The 18330-nt window shown below is 43.7% G+C and overlaps 1 protein-coding gene across 2 annotated transcripts in view; it reads left to right on the top strand.

Moving 5' to 3' along the window:
* The window catches only part of ABHD12 (abhydrolase domain containing 12, lysophospholipase), an 80446-nt gene that overhangs the window by 48960 nt on the left and 13156 nt on the right, over nucleotides 1-18330 (top strand). For both annotated transcript variants that reach the window (XM_045009029.1, XM_045009028.1), the window contains exons 3-7: nucleotides 846-951; nucleotides 6636-6755; nucleotides 8947-8977; nucleotides 12914-12959; nucleotides 15199-15328. In XM_045009029.1, coding sequence (XP_044864964.1) covers nucleotides 846-951; nucleotides 6636-6755; nucleotides 8947-8977; nucleotides 12914-12959; nucleotides 15199-15328 — 433 coding nt within the window. The remainder of the gene's footprint in view (nucleotides 1-845; nucleotides 952-6635; nucleotides 6756-8946; nucleotides 8978-12913; nucleotides 12960-15198; nucleotides 15329-18330) is intronic.

The raw sequence follows: 18330 nt of genomic DNA, 5'->3' as shown, positions 1-18330 counted from the left end.
TGTGTATAGATCTAGCATATCCTCCTGCTTAGCAAAAAGAAGCATCAAATGTAATGTAAAGCATATATTTAGTTGCAAATTAACATGTTTTAATGGTTACTAGTGAATGACTATCTTTCTTTAGGAAAATAACTAAAAAGTACAAATGCTAAAAAAAGAAAATAAATTACTTAAATCAAAATTTCCTAATTACTGATTTAAATAGTGATTAGAATCAGTGATTTTTAAATCATTTTGATTTAAATCAGTCCACCCTGACAAAGTGTGTGTGTGTGTGTGTGTGTGTGAGATTTGATGATTCCCTTTTCTGTTCATTCCCTCTGGGGCACCTGGCATTGGCCGCTGTCGGAAGACAGGATACTGGGCTAGATGGACCTTTGGTCTGACTCAGTTTGGCCATTCTTATGTAAATATAAAAATTAAAAAAACAATGCTTTTCCCAGTCTAATTTTTACATGTCTCAAGTTACAGGGCTTCCACTTGAAAGACTGCTCCCAATTTAATGGCTTTCCACCGTGAGGCTGAATATCAGGAAAAACTCTTTGAATTTCCTTTTTCATCATTTCATCCCATTACTTCTAGTTTTATCTGTTTGTACCATTCTGAGCAATTCTTCTCCTTCCTTGATGCTTATACCTTCCCAGTACTTGTTGCCAGTTACCCATTTTCACCTGGGACGAAAGGTCTTTCTGACGCAACAGACAAATGTAAAATTATTCTCCAAACACGTTTCAGTTTTTTGGCCAGATTTTAGAGTTGCACTGCAATTAGCAGTGTTGACTTGCAATAAAATAGAATTTAAAAGTTCAAGCTTCTGACCTTTTACTCTTTCCTTTGTGTTTCAGTGAGGGTTCCATATTTCATTGACTTGAAAAGGCCCCAGGATCAAGGCTTAAACCACACCTATAATTATTACCTTCAGCCAGAGGAGGATGTAACCATTGGAGTCTGGTATGTAGGATTATGCTCCCCCTGACATCCCTTAGCATGTCCTCTGCATCCTTAGTGTGGAGATTGTACTTTGGATCTCAGTGCAGAACCCTGTCTCTCAACAACTGTCTTTCTAGTCAATGGTCATGACCGTTGTTTGTTTTCATCTGTGCATGTTTGTATCTTTCTCAGCTTAGGGGCTGAGTCCATGCTAAAAGGTATGTAAATCTCTGGACCTCAACTGAACTAAGTTTTAGCAGCATGTGAAACATGGACAGATCATGAATGCAGGGAAGTTTTCTAATTTGGAAATTTGAAGGTGTTGCTCTGCATTGCTAGACTGGTTATGTCCCTGGAATGTAGAGGCGAGCTGGTGAATTAAAGGTTTGCTCATCATCCATGTCTTGTTCATGTTCTTCTGTTTTGTAAAATCAGTGCAGCAGAAGGTAGAAACAGAGGATCAGAGTGTGGGAGGAGAAATGTTCTGTAGCGAGTGGGGGGGAATGAAAAGGCTTTGCTCACATTCTAACCAGCCCAAATCAGTATTGGTGTTTGTTTTTTTTTAAACTGAATTTCAGTTGTTACTTTTTAGCTCATGAAGGAGAATTTAAGATGCTTAACTATAGGCAGTTCTTGCATTCTCAGTGAGTCATCTGAGGCTTACAGATCTGACTGGTGCTGCATAAACTTTTTTTGAGCTGGTCAGCTTTCAAGGTGACTAGTCTAATGAGTTAGTTTTGAATATCTGCCTCTACTGATAGCTTTCTGTTCTCTCTCATTGCCCCTGTTTTTTTTTGTTTTTTTTCAAATTTTTTATAACTATGAAGAAAGTTCTCTCTGGCTTAAAAGGAAGAGAGATCACTACAGAGTTAACAACAAGGAGTCCAGTGGCACTTTAAAGACTAACAGATTTATTTGGGCATAAGCTTTCATGGGTAAAAAACCCACTTCTTCAGATGCATGGAGAAGTGGGTTTCTTACCCACAAAAGCTTATGTCCAAATAAATCTGTTAGTCTTTAAGGTGCCACCGGACTCCTCATTGTTTTTGTGGATACAGACTGACACGGCTACCCCTCTGATACTCACTACAGTGTTGAGATGTATGTAAGAGTAGCAACCAGCTAAAGAAAGGTTAGGCACTGTATCAGCTCCTGGGGGGTGAGGTGAAATGGGGCTAGTTTTTAATGATCCACCCAGTGAAGTCAAATTGATGAATCCTGGGAGTCAGTTTGAATTTGCACTGTAGTTTGTGTGTCAACACACTGATACAGTGATAGGATGGGGGTGGGTCTTTCAGTCTTGAACTGATTGGAAGGAGTATCCTCTTCTGAATGGTGCAATAATAGCCTATAACAGGGGTAGGCAACCTATCGCACGGGTGCCGAAGGCGGCACACAAGCTGATTTTCAGTGGCACTCACACTGCCCAGGTCCTGGCCACCGGTCCAGGGGGCTCTGCATTTTAATTTAATTTTAAATGAAGCTTCTTAAACATTTAAAAAACTTTATTTACTTTACATACAACAATTGTTTAGTTATATATTATAGACTTATAGAAAGAGACCTTCTAAAAACGTTAAAATGTATTACTGGCACGCGAAACATTAAATTAGAGTGAATAAATGAAGACTCGGCACAGCACTTCTGAAAGGTTGCCGACCCCTAGCCTATAACATCAAATTCTTTATTTGTAATGAGGTCCACAGATCCATGACATTGGATAGTCTGGTCTGTGCATCCTTCCAGATAGACCAAACCTGTCAAAGACGGGGACATGTGGCTCCCCCTTTGAGAAACTGCCAGATTTTGTCTGCCTCTCCAGCTGCAGGCAGACCAGCTCCTTCCTTCTGCAGAGCAAATTTAAAGAAAAAAAAAGAAGGGGGGAAAATATGGCTTAAAATCTCCAGGCAGTCAGGGTCTGTCTTTATTGGCAGAGAGGATTTTCTTTCTCCTTGGTAGTTGGGACTCTCTCTGTACCCTTCCTCGCTCAGACGGAACGCAGCCAGGCAGGAAAGGTTGAGAGAGGAAACGAGACGCTGTCTCCTGCATCTTCCCTGCTGATTGAGGGCCTGCATGGTGGTCTGTGCCTGTTCTTGGAGACCCAGGCCTTTCTTGAATGCCCAGGCAGGGGCAGGGCTTCCCACCCGTCTCCCTTCCTCACAGGACAGCTCCCTGCAAGCAGTGGCAGCACCTTCGTGGCAAAATCCCCTGATCTTGGTGCAGGTGACAGCAACGTTCCAGGGAACAGCAAACGGTGGCTCCCTTGTTTTCCCCCCGACCACAGTGCATGGGGAGTGTAGGTTGAAGCACAGTACAATGGGACGGGGTGGCTTTCCATCCAGCCTCTGGAGCCTGCTCTCTCAGCCATGTCTGTTCACCATGCAGCAGCTGCCCAGCCCTTCCCCTGCAACTGCGGTGGTGGCGGCAGGGAGCCAGAGACAGAGGAAAGAGAACCTGGTAAGGGGCCATTGGGGCTAACCCTTTCCTCCGTTCCACAGCATGCTCCCCGCCCAGCCCTGCCATGCCTCAGGGCTATTCCTTGCCATGAGCATAAGCCCACCCCTATCTTCCAATGCAGCAGATAACCAATGACTCCCTTTGAATGTCCTCCTCTCCATGAGCGGGGAGGAGGAGGATCAAGGGGAGACATTTTGTGGCTGTCTGAGATACCTCTTTCTTATGCCATATTGTTCTAGTTTAAAAAAAATCAGAAGGCTTCAGAGCACTTGTCGACATCAAGTATCTCAACAGAGCCATACAATAAAATCAAACTTCAAGACAGATGGATGGCACATTAGCTTCACATCAGTAGATGTGAAGTGTGCCTATCTCCATATCCGAATTTGACAATCTCTCAGATGCTTCCTAAGCTTTGCTGTCGGAACTCAACGTTACGAGTATGAGTCTTTGCCGTTTGGTTTAGCAACAGCACTGCAAACGTTTATGAAATTGCTAGTAATGTTAATGTCAGTCTTGAAAGGACGGGGTTTATGTTCCCCCTTCCTGGGTGGCCACCTTATCCAGGCCTCATCTGGAGTCTGTCATTTTGTGCCACCAAAGCAATAAGGATGCTGCAGAGCCACAGTTTTGTGAAAGAATCAGTTAAGGATCTGAGTATTCCTGTGTCTGAGTGGGAACAGGCCTGGTCCTCTACAAAGTTGCTTGTTGCAGGAAAGACAGGAGAAGTAGAGAAACCTTATGAAAACAGTCAGCCTCTCAAGGGGAGTTCCCGTTTGTACGCTTCTGTCTCTTCTGTGATTGGTGGTCTCCTGTGTGGATATTCTTAGTGGGCCAGTGCTCACATGAGGCCACTGCAGAGCTTCCTCCTGTCCCTGCCTACACTTTTGTGGCAAAGGTATCTCAGCCCAGGAAGATTCTTAGGTCATTCACATGGAGTCAAGTTCTGGCCAAGTGATCTGGTCCAAACGAAAACAAGCACAGCATAAACTGGCAAGAGCTCAGCGTGGTTCAATATGGTCTCAGGGCTCTTCTTCCATAGCTGGACTTATCTCAAATCCTGATCAGGACAGACAACACTAGTCAGTCATGTCAGACATCAGCAGACAAAGGGAAGAAGGTCTACGCTCCTTCAAAGAGGAACTCACTTCCTGATGACTTGAGCAAAGGACAATCTGCAATCAACTTGCTCCCTTCACATCCAAGGCAGAATGGAATGTTACAGGTGACCTGGCTCAGTAGGCAGAAGTTAAATCATCCAGAATGGGAACTACACCCAGAGGTGTTTCATCTCCTGGTAAAGAAACTTACGCCTGGCTTATACTAGAAAATTAGGTTGGTTTAACTACTTCAGTCGAGGGGGGGTGAAAAATCCACACCCCTGAATGGTGTTAAGCTCACCTAAGTCTCCTTGTAGAGTAGACAGTGCTAAGTCAATGGAAAAATTCTTCCATCGACCTAGTTACTGACTCTCTCAGGGAGATGGATTATCTACGTTGACAGGAGAACCCTACCATCAGTGTAGATAATGTCTACGCTGAAACACTACAGTGGCACAGTTATGCTGCTGTCGCATTTTAAGTGTAGACATATCCTTAGTCTCTCGGCGACAGATCTGCTTGCCTCCCACCTGAAACACAAGATTTCAGTATTATTCTCTTGGGATCACAGAGCCAAGGCAACAGATGCTTTGTTGTAGTGATGGCCAGAAGGGACTGATGTTTGCCTTTCTTCCCCAGAGTGCTACAGCAGATCAGGAAAGAAGCAGCACTGGTAATTCTGGTAGCCCCATTGTGGCCAAGAGGCCGTGGTTCGCTGATCTCATTACATGGTACCAAGTCCTCCCATCTGCTTTCCATCCAGAAGGGATATGCTGTTACAAGGGCCAGTCATGCATCAGGTTTTTAAACTAACTGCTTGATTTTTGAACAGAGCCTCTTAAACCAAAGAGGTAATTAGCTTCCAGGAATAAATCTAATTCAGCAAATTCAAGGGCCTGGTTGAGCTTTAACCATTGGTGCTAGGAGCAGGGTCTCACCCCCCACATCTGCATTGGTGTGACATATTCTCAGATTTCTTCAAAATGGACTCTGGTTAAGTCTGGCAGTTCAGACTTTCAAAGGCCAAGTTGCTGCTTTGTCTGCTATGCTTAGTGCAATAGACAAGTAGTGAATTTCATCTTACCCAGATGTCCAGCATTTCTTACGAGAGCTGCATCTCTTCTGCATCCTCTTGATGTGCATCAAGTTCTTCTGTGGGATCATACTTGGTTCTCAGGATCACTACAGGCCCTTCATTTGAACTACTTGTGAAGATGTCCCGTTACTTTCTAACCATTAAAATGGCCTTTTCAGATGACAGCCATGTCTCATAGCAGTTTGAGTTAGGAGCTTTTTTGAGCCTCAATACTGCATGTTCCATAAGGCTAAAGTAGCACTCTGAACTGACCCTGTCTTCATACTAAAGATTAACTCCAGGCTCCATAGAACACAAGAAATTATTCTTCCATCCATCCTTCTCTCCTGTTTGGTGATTACAGAGAAAACACTTAAATATTACTGTATCACATGGGATACAGATAGTATAAATGAGATTAAAATAGCAGTGTAGACACACCAGCCCAAGTCGGAATCTCAAAAGTTGCTATTTTTAGCCTCATAGTCCTGAGCTGGGCTCTGAGACTTGGTGCTGTGGGTTTTTCTTTGACGTGATGACACACCCAGGGAGTGCTTAGTTTTTTCCGAGGCTATGAAAATGTCTCAGCTGGCTCAGAGGTGGAGCTACACCTCCCTGACCGCTGACAAGTTTGGTCTACCTCTAAGCCTGTATAGAGCAGAGGACCCAATATCATGGATCTGTCAACCTCATGACTCCAAAAAAGGAAATTTTGGGGCAAGACATGGATACATTTTACTATTCTTTGCCTTAAAGGAGAGCGTTGGTGAAGACTACTTTTAGAAGCTGAATCTTGAGCTTTCCCGAGCTAGATGGGAAAATCACGGCAGCTGGCCTGACTCTACTTACTTTTATTGTAACCGCTGAGCTATAGTATAGCACAAATGGATTGAAAAATATGGTTCCGTAGCATGTAGTGTTTGCTGTTTCAAAGACTTAATTGATATCTAAATTAATTTGCACATTACATGTGTCCGGCTGCACTTGAGTCCTGCTGAGGTAAACTAATCTCTGCTCTAGAGTGTGAAAAGTTGAGTAACCAAGCAATACTAATTTTCTGTCTTCGTACCTAGGCACACAGTTCCTGCAGCCTTATGGAAAGATGCTCAAAGCAAAGGCCAGCCGTGGTATGAGGACACTTTGGGATCCAACTATCCTGTAATCCTTTACTTGCATGGAAATGCAGGAACTAGGTAAGGAACAAGCATCAGGTATAAAGAGGGATAGCACTTCTTCCATTTTATGTATTCTTGTTTACATAGGGTTGCAAAATTGGGCCAAATAATGCCAGAGCAGTTTGTTTCTGTGGGTTAAAAAATAACACCTGTTTTTAAAAATGGAAATTCTTTGGATTTAATAAGTGTGGGGAAGGGAGAACTGACTATTGTTGGTTTTACTGCTGGAATGAGTTGTCGTCAGTTGCCTTTCCAATGCATTGTCTATCATGCGCCTTCATCCAGAGGTCTGGATATGAGAGGGACAGGATGAGTGTTCCTCATGCTTCTCGGAGTGGCAAGAGGCTTTCGAACTTACTGGGCCAAGTGTGGGAGGGAAGGGAGCATTCATTTCCAGCATTGTCAAATGTCTGGCCATGTAAATAACGGTATGAAAATAGCGGTGAGAAGTTGGCTATGACATTTCCCTTATATGCTGTTGAAACATGAATGCCAGCTGCTGCCGTCAGTTCATTTTATAATTTCATAATGTTGAGGAAAGGAAAACCAAGGAGCAGGCTGGCGAGACTGGCTCAAACCAGGCAGGGCACTGAAGTCCTAAGCTGCCAGGGCAGGAAAGCAGGGGCAGAAGTAGTCTTGGCACATCATGTGGCAGCTCCCAAGGGGGGGGTTCTGTGATCTAACCCGTCACAATACCTATTTGTGTGTGTAAATTCTCAGGGCTTTGTTCTGGGGTGCTAAAAACCATTATCAGATGTGTGGAATAGCTTACCATCCTATCGCTGTGTATTGTAGCGCTCTGACTTTCCCGTGGGTGGGGTGTGTGTGTGTTTCTCCTTTTCCTTATCAATCTGTATATTCCAAAGTGTATTGGCACATTTCAGAGTTCATTAACACTCATGTACTTTCAAAGCCAACATCCATTTTAGAGTGTGTCTCTACACTACAGGAAACATAATTATAACAAAGCTGTCTCCTGACCTGCTTTAGTATGACTATGGAATACTATTAAGGTTCTTTGTACACTTCCAGTTACAATAGTGATGTAAAGCAGAGCCCTCTGATTTGGTTGTACTGGTAATGAAGGTTCTATTGCATCTTAATAGCCTTTTCATGTCAGGAAGGGCTCATTTTTCTGTCCAAATTGTTGTTTTAGCAGTGTCTTATTCCATACAAAAACCTAAGGCAATGGAAGATAAGTTTGCAAGGCTAAGCACTCTGAACTCATGAAAGGCATGAGCAAACTCAACTTTGGCAACCTTTTGTGCATATGTATTACAGTACAATCGTCAATTATATGATCATGCTGTTTCTGATGATCCATTTTTTCCCTACAACCTTGTATTCACAGTGTAGCACAGGGGTCGGCAGCCTTTCGGAAGTGGTGTGCCGAGTCTTCATTTATTCATTCTAATTGGTTTTGCGTGCCAGTAATACACTTTAACGTTTTGAGAAGGCCTCTTTCTATAAGTCTATAATATATAACTAAACTATTGTTGTATGTAAAGTAAATAAGGTTTTTAAAATGTTTAAGAAGCTTCATTTAAAATTAAGTTAAAATGCTGAGGCCCCAGACCAGTGGCCAGGACCCAGGGCAGTGAGAGTGCCACTGAAAATCAGCTTGTGCGCTGCCTTTGGCACATGTGCCATAGGTTGCCTACCCCTGAACTAGATATTTCAGCATTATTTTTACATCAGTGCAGCATCTGAAGCCAAATCTGTTAATACTACTTCACTGGAGATTCTGCCATGGAGTAGCAACATGATTTGCTAATACTGAAATCTTAAGGTGAAGGACAAGTTGAGATTTAACGTTAAAATCATTCCTGATAGAGTTGGCTTGGCTCATTGCCTCTTGGGTTTTTTTGGAGTGCGTGTCACAAACCAGCAAAAACTTTCATTTTCTTGGTAGACCTGGAATTCCCTCAGCATATGTTATTACTTGTTTGTGGGAGTTGGGCAGGAAGACCGTGTTTGGAATGAATGCTTGCTGTGTTGTCCAGTAATGAAACTAAGGGTTGTTGCCTTCTCAAGGTAAATGGCCAAGAAGTTAGGTAAGGTATTTAAAATGTATGTTTGTAGAATATCAGCATTTGTCCATATTTAATTAGAGACCTGGAGGAAAAAAGTACAACTCTGAAGAGATGTGCCTTTGGAAGCTTAAATACTAATGTCTTTTCCTCCTCTTTCCCTAAATTTCCTTTCACAGAGGAGGGGATCACCGTGTGGAACTTTACAAGGTAAGTGACTCCATGCCTCCTCCAAACTGTTGCATTACACAGATTGAGCAAATAAAAGCACTAAACCTGTCATCGCAAAATATCCTGGTCTTATTGTACTTTTCTATAAAACGAACCATAGCTCTACTATTCCTTAGTGACAAGCCTGTGAGTATTATCTCCTGGATTTATAAATTATATCCTTCCCTTTATAATTGGTATCGGAGTGCTGGTGCCTGTAAAATGATCTGATTGCCATGCTGCTTATCCTGTGAAACTCCCTTTAGCAAAACCTTCTTAATTCAGGTCACTTCTCCAGTGCTATTTGGCAACTCAAGAGGCAGATGACTGTTTCTTTTCCTCCAAAACAAAGATCAACTGAGTTTCGGCAAGATGGCACCTCGTGTTTAAAGAGAACGTAATGAAAATATCATCTCGGTTTTTAGTTTTCTGGGGACCGCTGGATACTATAAAACATTTTCCATTTGCCCAAACGGACAAATTAGCATTGTAGTTATTGTGTACTTGAGCAAGAAGCGCAGGCAATGTCTGTTTAAAAACCTTACCACAGCTACTGAATAAATAGAGCCTGTGCGTAGTCTAGTGGATATAGCAGAGGACTGAGTGTCCGGACACTTGGGTTCTAGTCCTGGCTCTGCTGCTGCCTTACTGTATGACTTTAGACAAGCCACTTAACCTGCCTTCCTCAGTCAGCTCATCTAAAATACGTTGCAACAGCTGGACTCAAAAATTATACTTGGTCCATTTGTCAGTGGTATGTAAAAAAGAAACCTTTGTAAGTGCATGTAGCAGCAAATTCAAACTGGCCAGGTTCTGGCCCCTTTCTTTGGGGCTGCCTGTAGGTTCTGAGCATCAGTGGAGCTGCCCAGAGTCTGGAAAATACCAGAGCTGCTTAGAAAAGATGGAGCAGTTTAGGTAGTTTTCCCTAACTTCCCTTGCCCAGATTACAAATTTCTGAGCAACTTGGTGTATCTTTCAGGTTGCAGTAACGAGATCAAGATAACTTCACTCTGCTGCATGGAAAATAGATGAGCATCAGATGTACGGGGGTGATTATTTTGGTGGGGTGTGAAGGACATCGCTAGAAAAATTGAGAAACAACAATAAGTAAGCTAATGGACAGAGAGAGAAATGGAGGGGAGCATCCCTTCTCAGCACCGGTAGTTGGGTGGTGGTGCCAGGGAAGAAGAAAACGCAAATCCTTAGACATGTACCTGCTAAGACCAATATGAAAGATGGTGATGTGGGAGTGGGGACATACCTGCGATATCCACTGACAGTTCTCTGTTGAAGTTAAGTTTCTGCCTCTTCCCTAAACACACCCTGGTGTCCTGCCATAATAATTTCTAAGGCACTTTGGGATTAGCTGATGAAAAGTACTATATAGGCACCTAGTACTTACATGATTATGGATTACACTATTTAGGAAAAGGGAATTCAGTTCCCACACACATCCAGCGACAGAGATTGCCATCCCTATAGTCAAACAAGGGCTGTCCATGGCTCTGTTATGGTTAGTTTTAAGTAAAGAAACGTAGCCAGCAATTGCTACATGATTAAGGCTACAATTTTGTCACGGATATTTTTAGTAGAAATCATGGACAGCTCATGGGCAATAAACAAAAATTCACGGAAACTGTGACCTGTCCCTGACTTTTACTAAATACATCCCTGACAAAATGAGGAGGGTCCAGCACCCTGCCCTGCTGAATGCAGTGACTGGGAGTGGGGGAGGGATTTCCCCTGCCACCCTGCACGGCTGGGAGCTGGGAGGGCACCGCTGCCTGTGGGGGTTGGGAGATGGGGGGTGGAGGGCAGCTGCCAGAGTCTCTCTGCTGCCAGGGGTGACTGAAGAGCTCTGGGGTCCTCCCCCGCCCACAGGGCTGGGAGGTGGGGAGGGAATCCCCTGTCACCCTGCAGGGCTGGGGACCTGCCGGGGTCCCCCTGGTGCCTGTGGCAGCTGGGGAGTTTGGGGGCCCGCACTGGCTGGTAAGTTGCAGGGGTCCCACGTCAGCTGGGCTGTTGTGGTGCCCCAGTGTCATGGAGGTCTCTGGAAGTCATAGAATCTGTGACTTCCGCAACCTCCACGACGCAATCATAGCCTTATACGTGATTACTGTCGCCCTGTTTTATTGGTGACCTTTGTTGTGGTGTTGGAAGGCTGATCCAGGCTTCTTTGTTCTGCATATCACAGCCCTGTCCTATTCACAGCAGTAATTGAAACAATAAGAGCATTGTGTCTTGGAACTACATATTTATTCGACACAAGCACAAACAGTTGTAGGGAAGACATTGTCTTGTGTACCATCCGGGGCATGATAGCAAAGAGGTTCTGTTTACAGTTCTTGAAAAATGTATAAAGCCAGCCTTTCCTTTACCCGCTCTCCCCCAGCGCGCCACGCTGAATATGCCAGAGTAAATCAGTCTTGCAAAGCGAATAGCCATGTGCCTGGCTTTGATGACTAGAACAGGCCACTCTTGGTTTCAGAGTATTCACACAAAGGAGTTGCCCTGATTGCTCCAACTTTCTTGTGTAGCCAAGACCTAAAAATGCCAAAATAGACTTTACCCACTGCAGGTCCTTTAAAATGTTGTAAGTTGGTACACAGTGATCAAGATCTGGAACTTTAACATCACTTTTGCTAAGGCATTTTAAAAACAAATTCCTTTGTTCATGTGGCTATTTTTTACTTGTTTGCAACAGAATTTACGAGGGTCATCAGTGCTAAGACATAAATGTAAATCTTCATGATAACAGACCAGTTTTCTAAACAATATATTTTAGAGGAGACTTTTGAGCTTGTTAAAAACATTCAAAAATTAAAACAACCTCTTCTGATCTATCATACATGTTAATGTCATTAAACATTCATAAGCATCCACAAAATATATTCAATGTATCAGCTGGGTAGGAACAGCCTGTACATTTGAATAATATAAATAAGGCAGCCTTTGTCCTGTTTCATGAACAATCTAAAGGTTGCGGCGTGGTGTAGACAGCAGCAGAATTTTGAAATCCCTATTGGTAAAATAGTTCCAGAAGAGAGGCTGTAGCTGGAATGATATCTGTCTCCTTTTGGATTTTTGTTTGATTTTTCAGATTGCACTGATACAAACAAGGCAAGGTGTTGTCAATTGTTTTCCAGAAGTTAAAGCTGGTGTTCATACAGATGAAAATAATGCTTCCTTAAGACACTGTCTATAGGCAAACTATAAAGCCAAGCGAGTGAGTATTTACAGTCTCAAAGACAACATTCATGCTTCAAGGGAACATTTAAAAAGACGGAGGCTTTTGAGTGGTTCCTCTTGTAGTTTTATTACTGGTGCTATGCAAAAAGTGACATTAAGCTTCAAGCCATCACATCGGGAAGAATATAGAGTAGTGATCAAAACTAGCGGAGGGTGACAAAGAAATGGTCAGACTCTTCTGGGAGCACATGTAGAACAAATGCCTCTGTGGAATGATCTGTCTATCTTAGGTACTCCTATGACTCCCATTACCATAGCAGCCAAGCACCTAGCTGTCTTTAGGGTGTTTATCCTCACCATACCCGTATTGTCCCCATTGTACAGACGGGGAACACAGAGGCTAAGTGACTTGCCGATGGGCACATGGAAGTTTGTGGCAGAGCAAGGAATTGAACCCAAGTGTCATGAGTTCCAGGCCCTCACCCTGACCATGGGACTATTCTTCCTTTCTGTTCTGAGGCTGGGGAAATAAAAAGAAACAAAATTACAATCTGAAATAATTGGGTGTGTGCAAGCCCTTGACTGGATCATTGTATATTCCTTTCTTCTGGATGTTGGGTTGATGCCATAAATTAGAACATGTGCTGTGGAACAAAGTTCTCTATTGCTAGGTGTGACGTTTAAGTGATAGTACAGCTGTTACTCAGTTTGTGGCACTGTGTTAAATGGTTCCTTTTTTCTGTTTAGGTTCTAAGTTCCCTTGGTTACCATGTAGTCACATTTGATTATCGAGGTAAGTGTTTGTTTATTTATTAGGAAGCTGTGTTTGGCTCCGTCTGTCTTATCTGGAAACTGCTACTTTTGATCTTACAGCTAACTTCTGTTTTGACAGTTTCAGAAGCTGTTACTAATTAGACGTTTCTTGAATTTTCATTGAGTTCTTAAAATCTCAGTAGAATGCGTTACCTTCTCCAGTGTTTCTCTGATTTCTTTCCCTGTGTAGCACATAAACCATGAGATCTTACTACCTTTTCCCCTTCTCAAAGCAGGTACTTATATGACCCGCATCACCATAGTATCTGAACGCCTCAGTCTTTAATGTATTTATTCTCCCAACATCCCTTTGAGGTACGGCAGTGCTATTATCCCCAGTTTATAGGTGTGAAACTGAGACACAGAGAGGCTATGTGATTTGCCTGTAGTCACCCAGGAAGACTGTGCAGAGCTGGTAATTGGACCCAGGTCTGCCCAGCTCTAGGCGAGAGCTCTAATCACTGGACCATACAGCAACTCATGGATTGAATGGACACTGCTGCAGCAATTTATTCTCTGACAACTCAGATTTTGTCTTAAAAAATACAGACATCTATAGGTTTCTTTCCTACCCTCCCCAACTTGCTGTACTTCCAGCAGGCAAGTTTTGAAAGCAGTTCATTGGGAATGCCACCCACTGGCCTTGCAACAGGTGAATGTCTGGAGCTCTGCTCAGCAAAATGTCCATTACATCTACTGTTAGTAATGCAGGGAAGTCCATACAATTTCCACTGCTAACAAGTAGTGCAGGGTATAGTCTGGTTTAGCTCAGTACTCTTTTTTCCCTAAATCACACAAACTGAATGTTATCTTTTCTCCAGGCTTGATCTAGTAACATGTTGCTGCCCTTTCAGAGCATTTCATACCGGCTGTTCAAGGGGAAAAGTCTTAAATGTAAATTATTTCCAAAAGCTCATAAAATTCCTTGTCATATTCTTTTAATTTTAACTCGCAAAAGAACCAAGTGAACATCTTAGACTGGGTTGGTGTATAATCCTACATTAGCTTGTTGAGGGATGCTTATGGATTTGACCCAAGCCATATTTATAAATATGCTACTTACAGTCGGCCATGGATTATACTGATTTTCTGATCTATGAACCAATATCAAACACCTGTTGAGTAACAACCTCTTGTAGCTCAGCAGCAACGCTGTTGGACAAGGTCTCATCAGAATCTACTGCACAGCTTGTACCCCCCTCTTGGATGCTTGATCTCTAAAATGTTTTGAAATTTTGTTCCTTACTCTTGCTGATGTGTTTTACCTCTGTATTTGGCACTGGTGTGACTGCTGCTGCAATACTGTATCCAGTTCTGGTGCCCACAATTTGAGAAGGATGTTGATGAATAGGAGAGAGTCCATAGAAAAGCCAGGAGAATGATTAAAGGATTAGAAATCATGCTTTATAGTAATGGACTCAAGGAGCTCAATTTATTTAGCTTAACAAAGAGACGGTTAAGGGATGACTTAATCACAGTCTATAAGTATCTAAATAGGAAACAAATATTGAATAATGGTCTCGTCAATCTAGCAGAGAAAGGTCTAACATGATTCAATGGCTGGAAGTTGAAGCTAGACAAATTGAGTGGAAATGAGGCATACATTTTTAATGGTGAGAGTGAATTAATCATTGGAACAACTTACCAGGGGTCCTGGTGGATTCTCCATCACTGACCATTGTAAAATCAAGATTGGATGTTTTTCTAAAAGCTCTGCTCTGGGAATTATTTTGATGAAGTTCTCTAGGCTGTTAGACAGGAGGTCAGACTAGATGACCACAGTGGTCCCTTCTGGCCTTGGAATCTGAATCTGAGGAGAGGCATTTAAGACCTGAAAGTGGCCGTTCTGCATGCAAGAACTGGCCTATAGTGGAACCAGAAATGCAGGATACTGGAACATTAGCTTCCAACAGGAGCACCAACTCTTGCTTTCATTGTTTACCAAACCCACAATCTGCTTGGCAACTGGCAGTAGCCAAGTTCTAACAGTAGAAGCTTGACTGAGGCTTTAAGCAAGATACACTGAAACACTGCGCTGTGCCAGTCTTTGTGTTTCATTCCAGCTTTATTTTGGTGTGCAGGTACAATACAGCAAGCAGGAATATTCTCATGTTTCAGATGCCTTCACAGTTGTGGGCTTGCAGCTTGTTGATGAAGGCATAAGAAATGCCTTATTTTGCTGGATGGCTTAGGTGTGACTTAAAATGTTTGTGTTTCAGGGTGGGGAGATTCTGTGGGCACTCCCTCAGAGAGAGGAATGACCTATGATGCACTTCACGTTTTTGACTGGATAAAAGCAAGAAGTGGAGACAATCCTGTCTATATATGGGGGCACTCCTTAGGCACAGGGTAAGCCTCCAATTCAGATGGCAGCTCTCTAGAATAATCAAAGTAGGTCTATGTTGATCTTTGACAAATGTAGTGCCATTTATAGATAGTAGCTATAATCCATTCTGGTTCGTGTCTGTATCTGAATTTAATCGCTGCAAAGTAGTTTCTTTTTTACTCTTTTTAATTTAGGAAATAGGATAGTGAATAGAATGTGTATCCTAGAATTCCAGAGCACTGGATTGGAAATTAGAAGGCAGTAAGATCAGCATTGCATCATGTAATGAGAGAAATAATGGGCAGATTGTGGGGAAAAATCATCACTGGTGTAAGCAGGCACAGTTCCCTGGATAACAGGGAAGTTGCACCCATTTATACCAGCGTGTTGAGTGTGGTGTTTTTTTTTTTTGTTTTTTTTTAAGCCATACCCCTTGGATTCCATCCTATACACTCTTGAAAGGGTAAAATTTTGTTTAGCTAGAAAATATTTCTCAGACTAACTTACTGCACATATGCATGATTTACAGATCAGCACTGGGGCAATTAAGCCGTTAAAATGGTGATTTCACTTGTAGAAATGAAGTATGAAAAATTCTTTAAAAGCTAGAAGCAGCAGCAAAACTGGAAGCATTGCCTTAATTGGCAGGATGCTGATTGTGAAGTAGTTTAAGACAAGGTCTGGCTATTGATTCATAGTAAAAAGTTTTGGAACCACTGACTTAAGGCAACCAAATCAACTGCTTTTTGTCATCTTTTGCGACCACCATTGCATATACGCATCCTCCACCCCAGCGCCGGGACACTAACTCTGATCTGCGGGCAGGGGAGACCCCCTCAGGGAGAGGAGGGGGAGTTGGAGAGTGAGCCTGCCTTGCACTCACCCCTCAGCATGGCTCCTGTCGCACAGGCTGGCCCACTGAGGTTTGGTGTGGCTGCTCGCCTGTCATGGGAAGGCCAGGCCAAACCTGAGTGGTGCTGCGACCGTGTGTGCCAGACCATGATGCCTTTACCAGGGAACCGGACCCAGCCCCGCATGACAGGAGCCACTTCTAAGGGGTGAATGTGGGGCCGGCTCATTCTCGTACACCCTCTCATGAGAGCTGGGCTGGGAGAAATGTGTGTGCGCCTAGGTCAAGGCCCAGTGATGGGTTAATCTGGCCCTGGACATGGCAACCCTTCTTGTAACCCACTTGTGGGTCAGGACCCACCATTTGGGAAACACTGTATTAAGCTGCCTGCAAATTTAACGTGTGGCACTTCAGAACTAAGTGAATTTCTGGAGAGAGCTGACTTTTGTTAATAACATTGCAGAGCTCTTCCCAGAATTGAAAGGAGGAATTACCCCACAGGAATGGGTACATTGTCAGGTTTGTGTTCCCAGATCTGTCACCATTGTAGACATTGGACTATCATAGTGTGTAGTTTGATAGAAAAAGCCTGCAATGGAAGTACCGGGATATTTTATATTTGCCAGAGAGAATAAATGTCTGGTCTTAAGAGGGGGAGCGGGAGGGAATTTTTTTCAAAACACCCTGCCAGAACCCTGCCCATACAGTAAAAAGCAGTTGTCACTTCAGATATTTCTGTCTCTCTCTCCTGTCTGAAAATGTGCTGCCTTGAATTAATAACCAGTTGTATTTTTATAAATGATTGGCACTCTCAGATTGCCACAGATTCTGTATTGCTGAAATGCCTGCTGCTGCACAAATCATGTGGGTACCAGTGAAGTGTGAATATTAAATAGTAAGCATTTATTTATCTGAAATTTGTAAGCTTCCATCTTCTCTCCCTCCACTCACCCCACAGTTCTCCCTTAGGGCCTTATCTGCACTGCTGAAAAAGGTGTGTGGTTTACCTTGCGATAACTAATATGCGTGAGCTGTCCCATGACAAACACACAATGAAGATTATGAGGTAAACTAGGTAAGGTCAGGCCCAGTGCTTTTATAGCAGTGAAGACAAGGCCTAAGGTCTCAACTTGCCTGGTGAGCTGACATTTGCATGCTCTTGAGCTGTGCATCCCAGAGCAGTTACCTATTCCAGTGTGTGTGTGTGTGTGTGTGTCACTGGAGCTCAGCGGTAATGGGAGCCAGCAGAGAGACTGGTGACCTCAGCGCAGGAGAGTTTGTGGGCAGTAAGAGGCTGGAGAGCCTGTGGAAGCAGAACCTTTGAGGAGCAATGTGTGAAAAGAGGGGCATGGGGTCTACTGAAGGTTTCAGTGAGGGAATCCTGGTCATGCTAGGAGAGCGTGTGGAGCATGACTAAGGCTATGATTTAGTCATGGGTAGTTTTAGTAAAAATCCCAGACAAGTCATGGAAAATACCAAAAAATCACAGCCAGTGACCTGCCGTGACTTTTTTACCAAAAATACCCTAACTAAATCTTAGGTGCTGGGGTGGGGTAGGGGTATACTCACTCCAGTGGACGCTGTTACTCCAGGTTGAGGGGTGGCCCAGGGCTCCGCCACTGCTGCTCCCGGACAGCTCCCAGGACCAGTGTGACTGGCCCTAGGGCCACCCCAGCTGCTCAGGCGGTCTTGAGGTCAGCCACACCAGCCGCTGCAGCTGCGGAAGTCACAGAGGTCCCAGAAAGCTACAGAATCCGTGACCTCTGTGAAAGACTCAAAGCCTTAAGCATGAGGAACTAGGGAGGGCAGATTCTATGGCCTTGGCTACACTGGTGCTTTACAGCGCTGCAACTTTCTCGCTCGGGGTGTGAAAAAACACCCCCCTGAGCGCAGCAAGTTACAGTGCTGCAAAGCGCCAGTGTAAACACAGCCCTGTAAGCTAATCCCCACGGGGAGGTGGAGTACCTGCAGCGCTGGGAGAGCTCTCTCCCAACGCTGGCGCCGCGATCACACTCGCACTTCAAAGCGCTGCCGCGGGAGTGCTCCCGCGGCATCGCTGTACGGCTGCAAGTGTAGCCATACCCTCAATCTGAACCTAAGTAAAATCTTGCATCTTATTAAATGTGACTCATCTCTCAGCTGTCTCTATGTCCAAGGAAATGGAATTTCGCTGAA

The sequence above is a fragment of the Mauremys mutica genome, chromosome 3 (genome assembly GCF_020497125.1).
Source record: "Mauremys mutica isolate MM-2020 ecotype Southern chromosome 3, ASM2049712v1, whole genome shotgun sequence".
Lineage (NCBI taxonomy): Eukaryota > Metazoa > Chordata > Testudines > Geoemydidae > Mauremys > Mauremys mutica.
The sequence above is the reverse complement of the archived record's forward strand: the minus strand, read 5'-3'. Positions and strand labels throughout refer to the sequence as shown.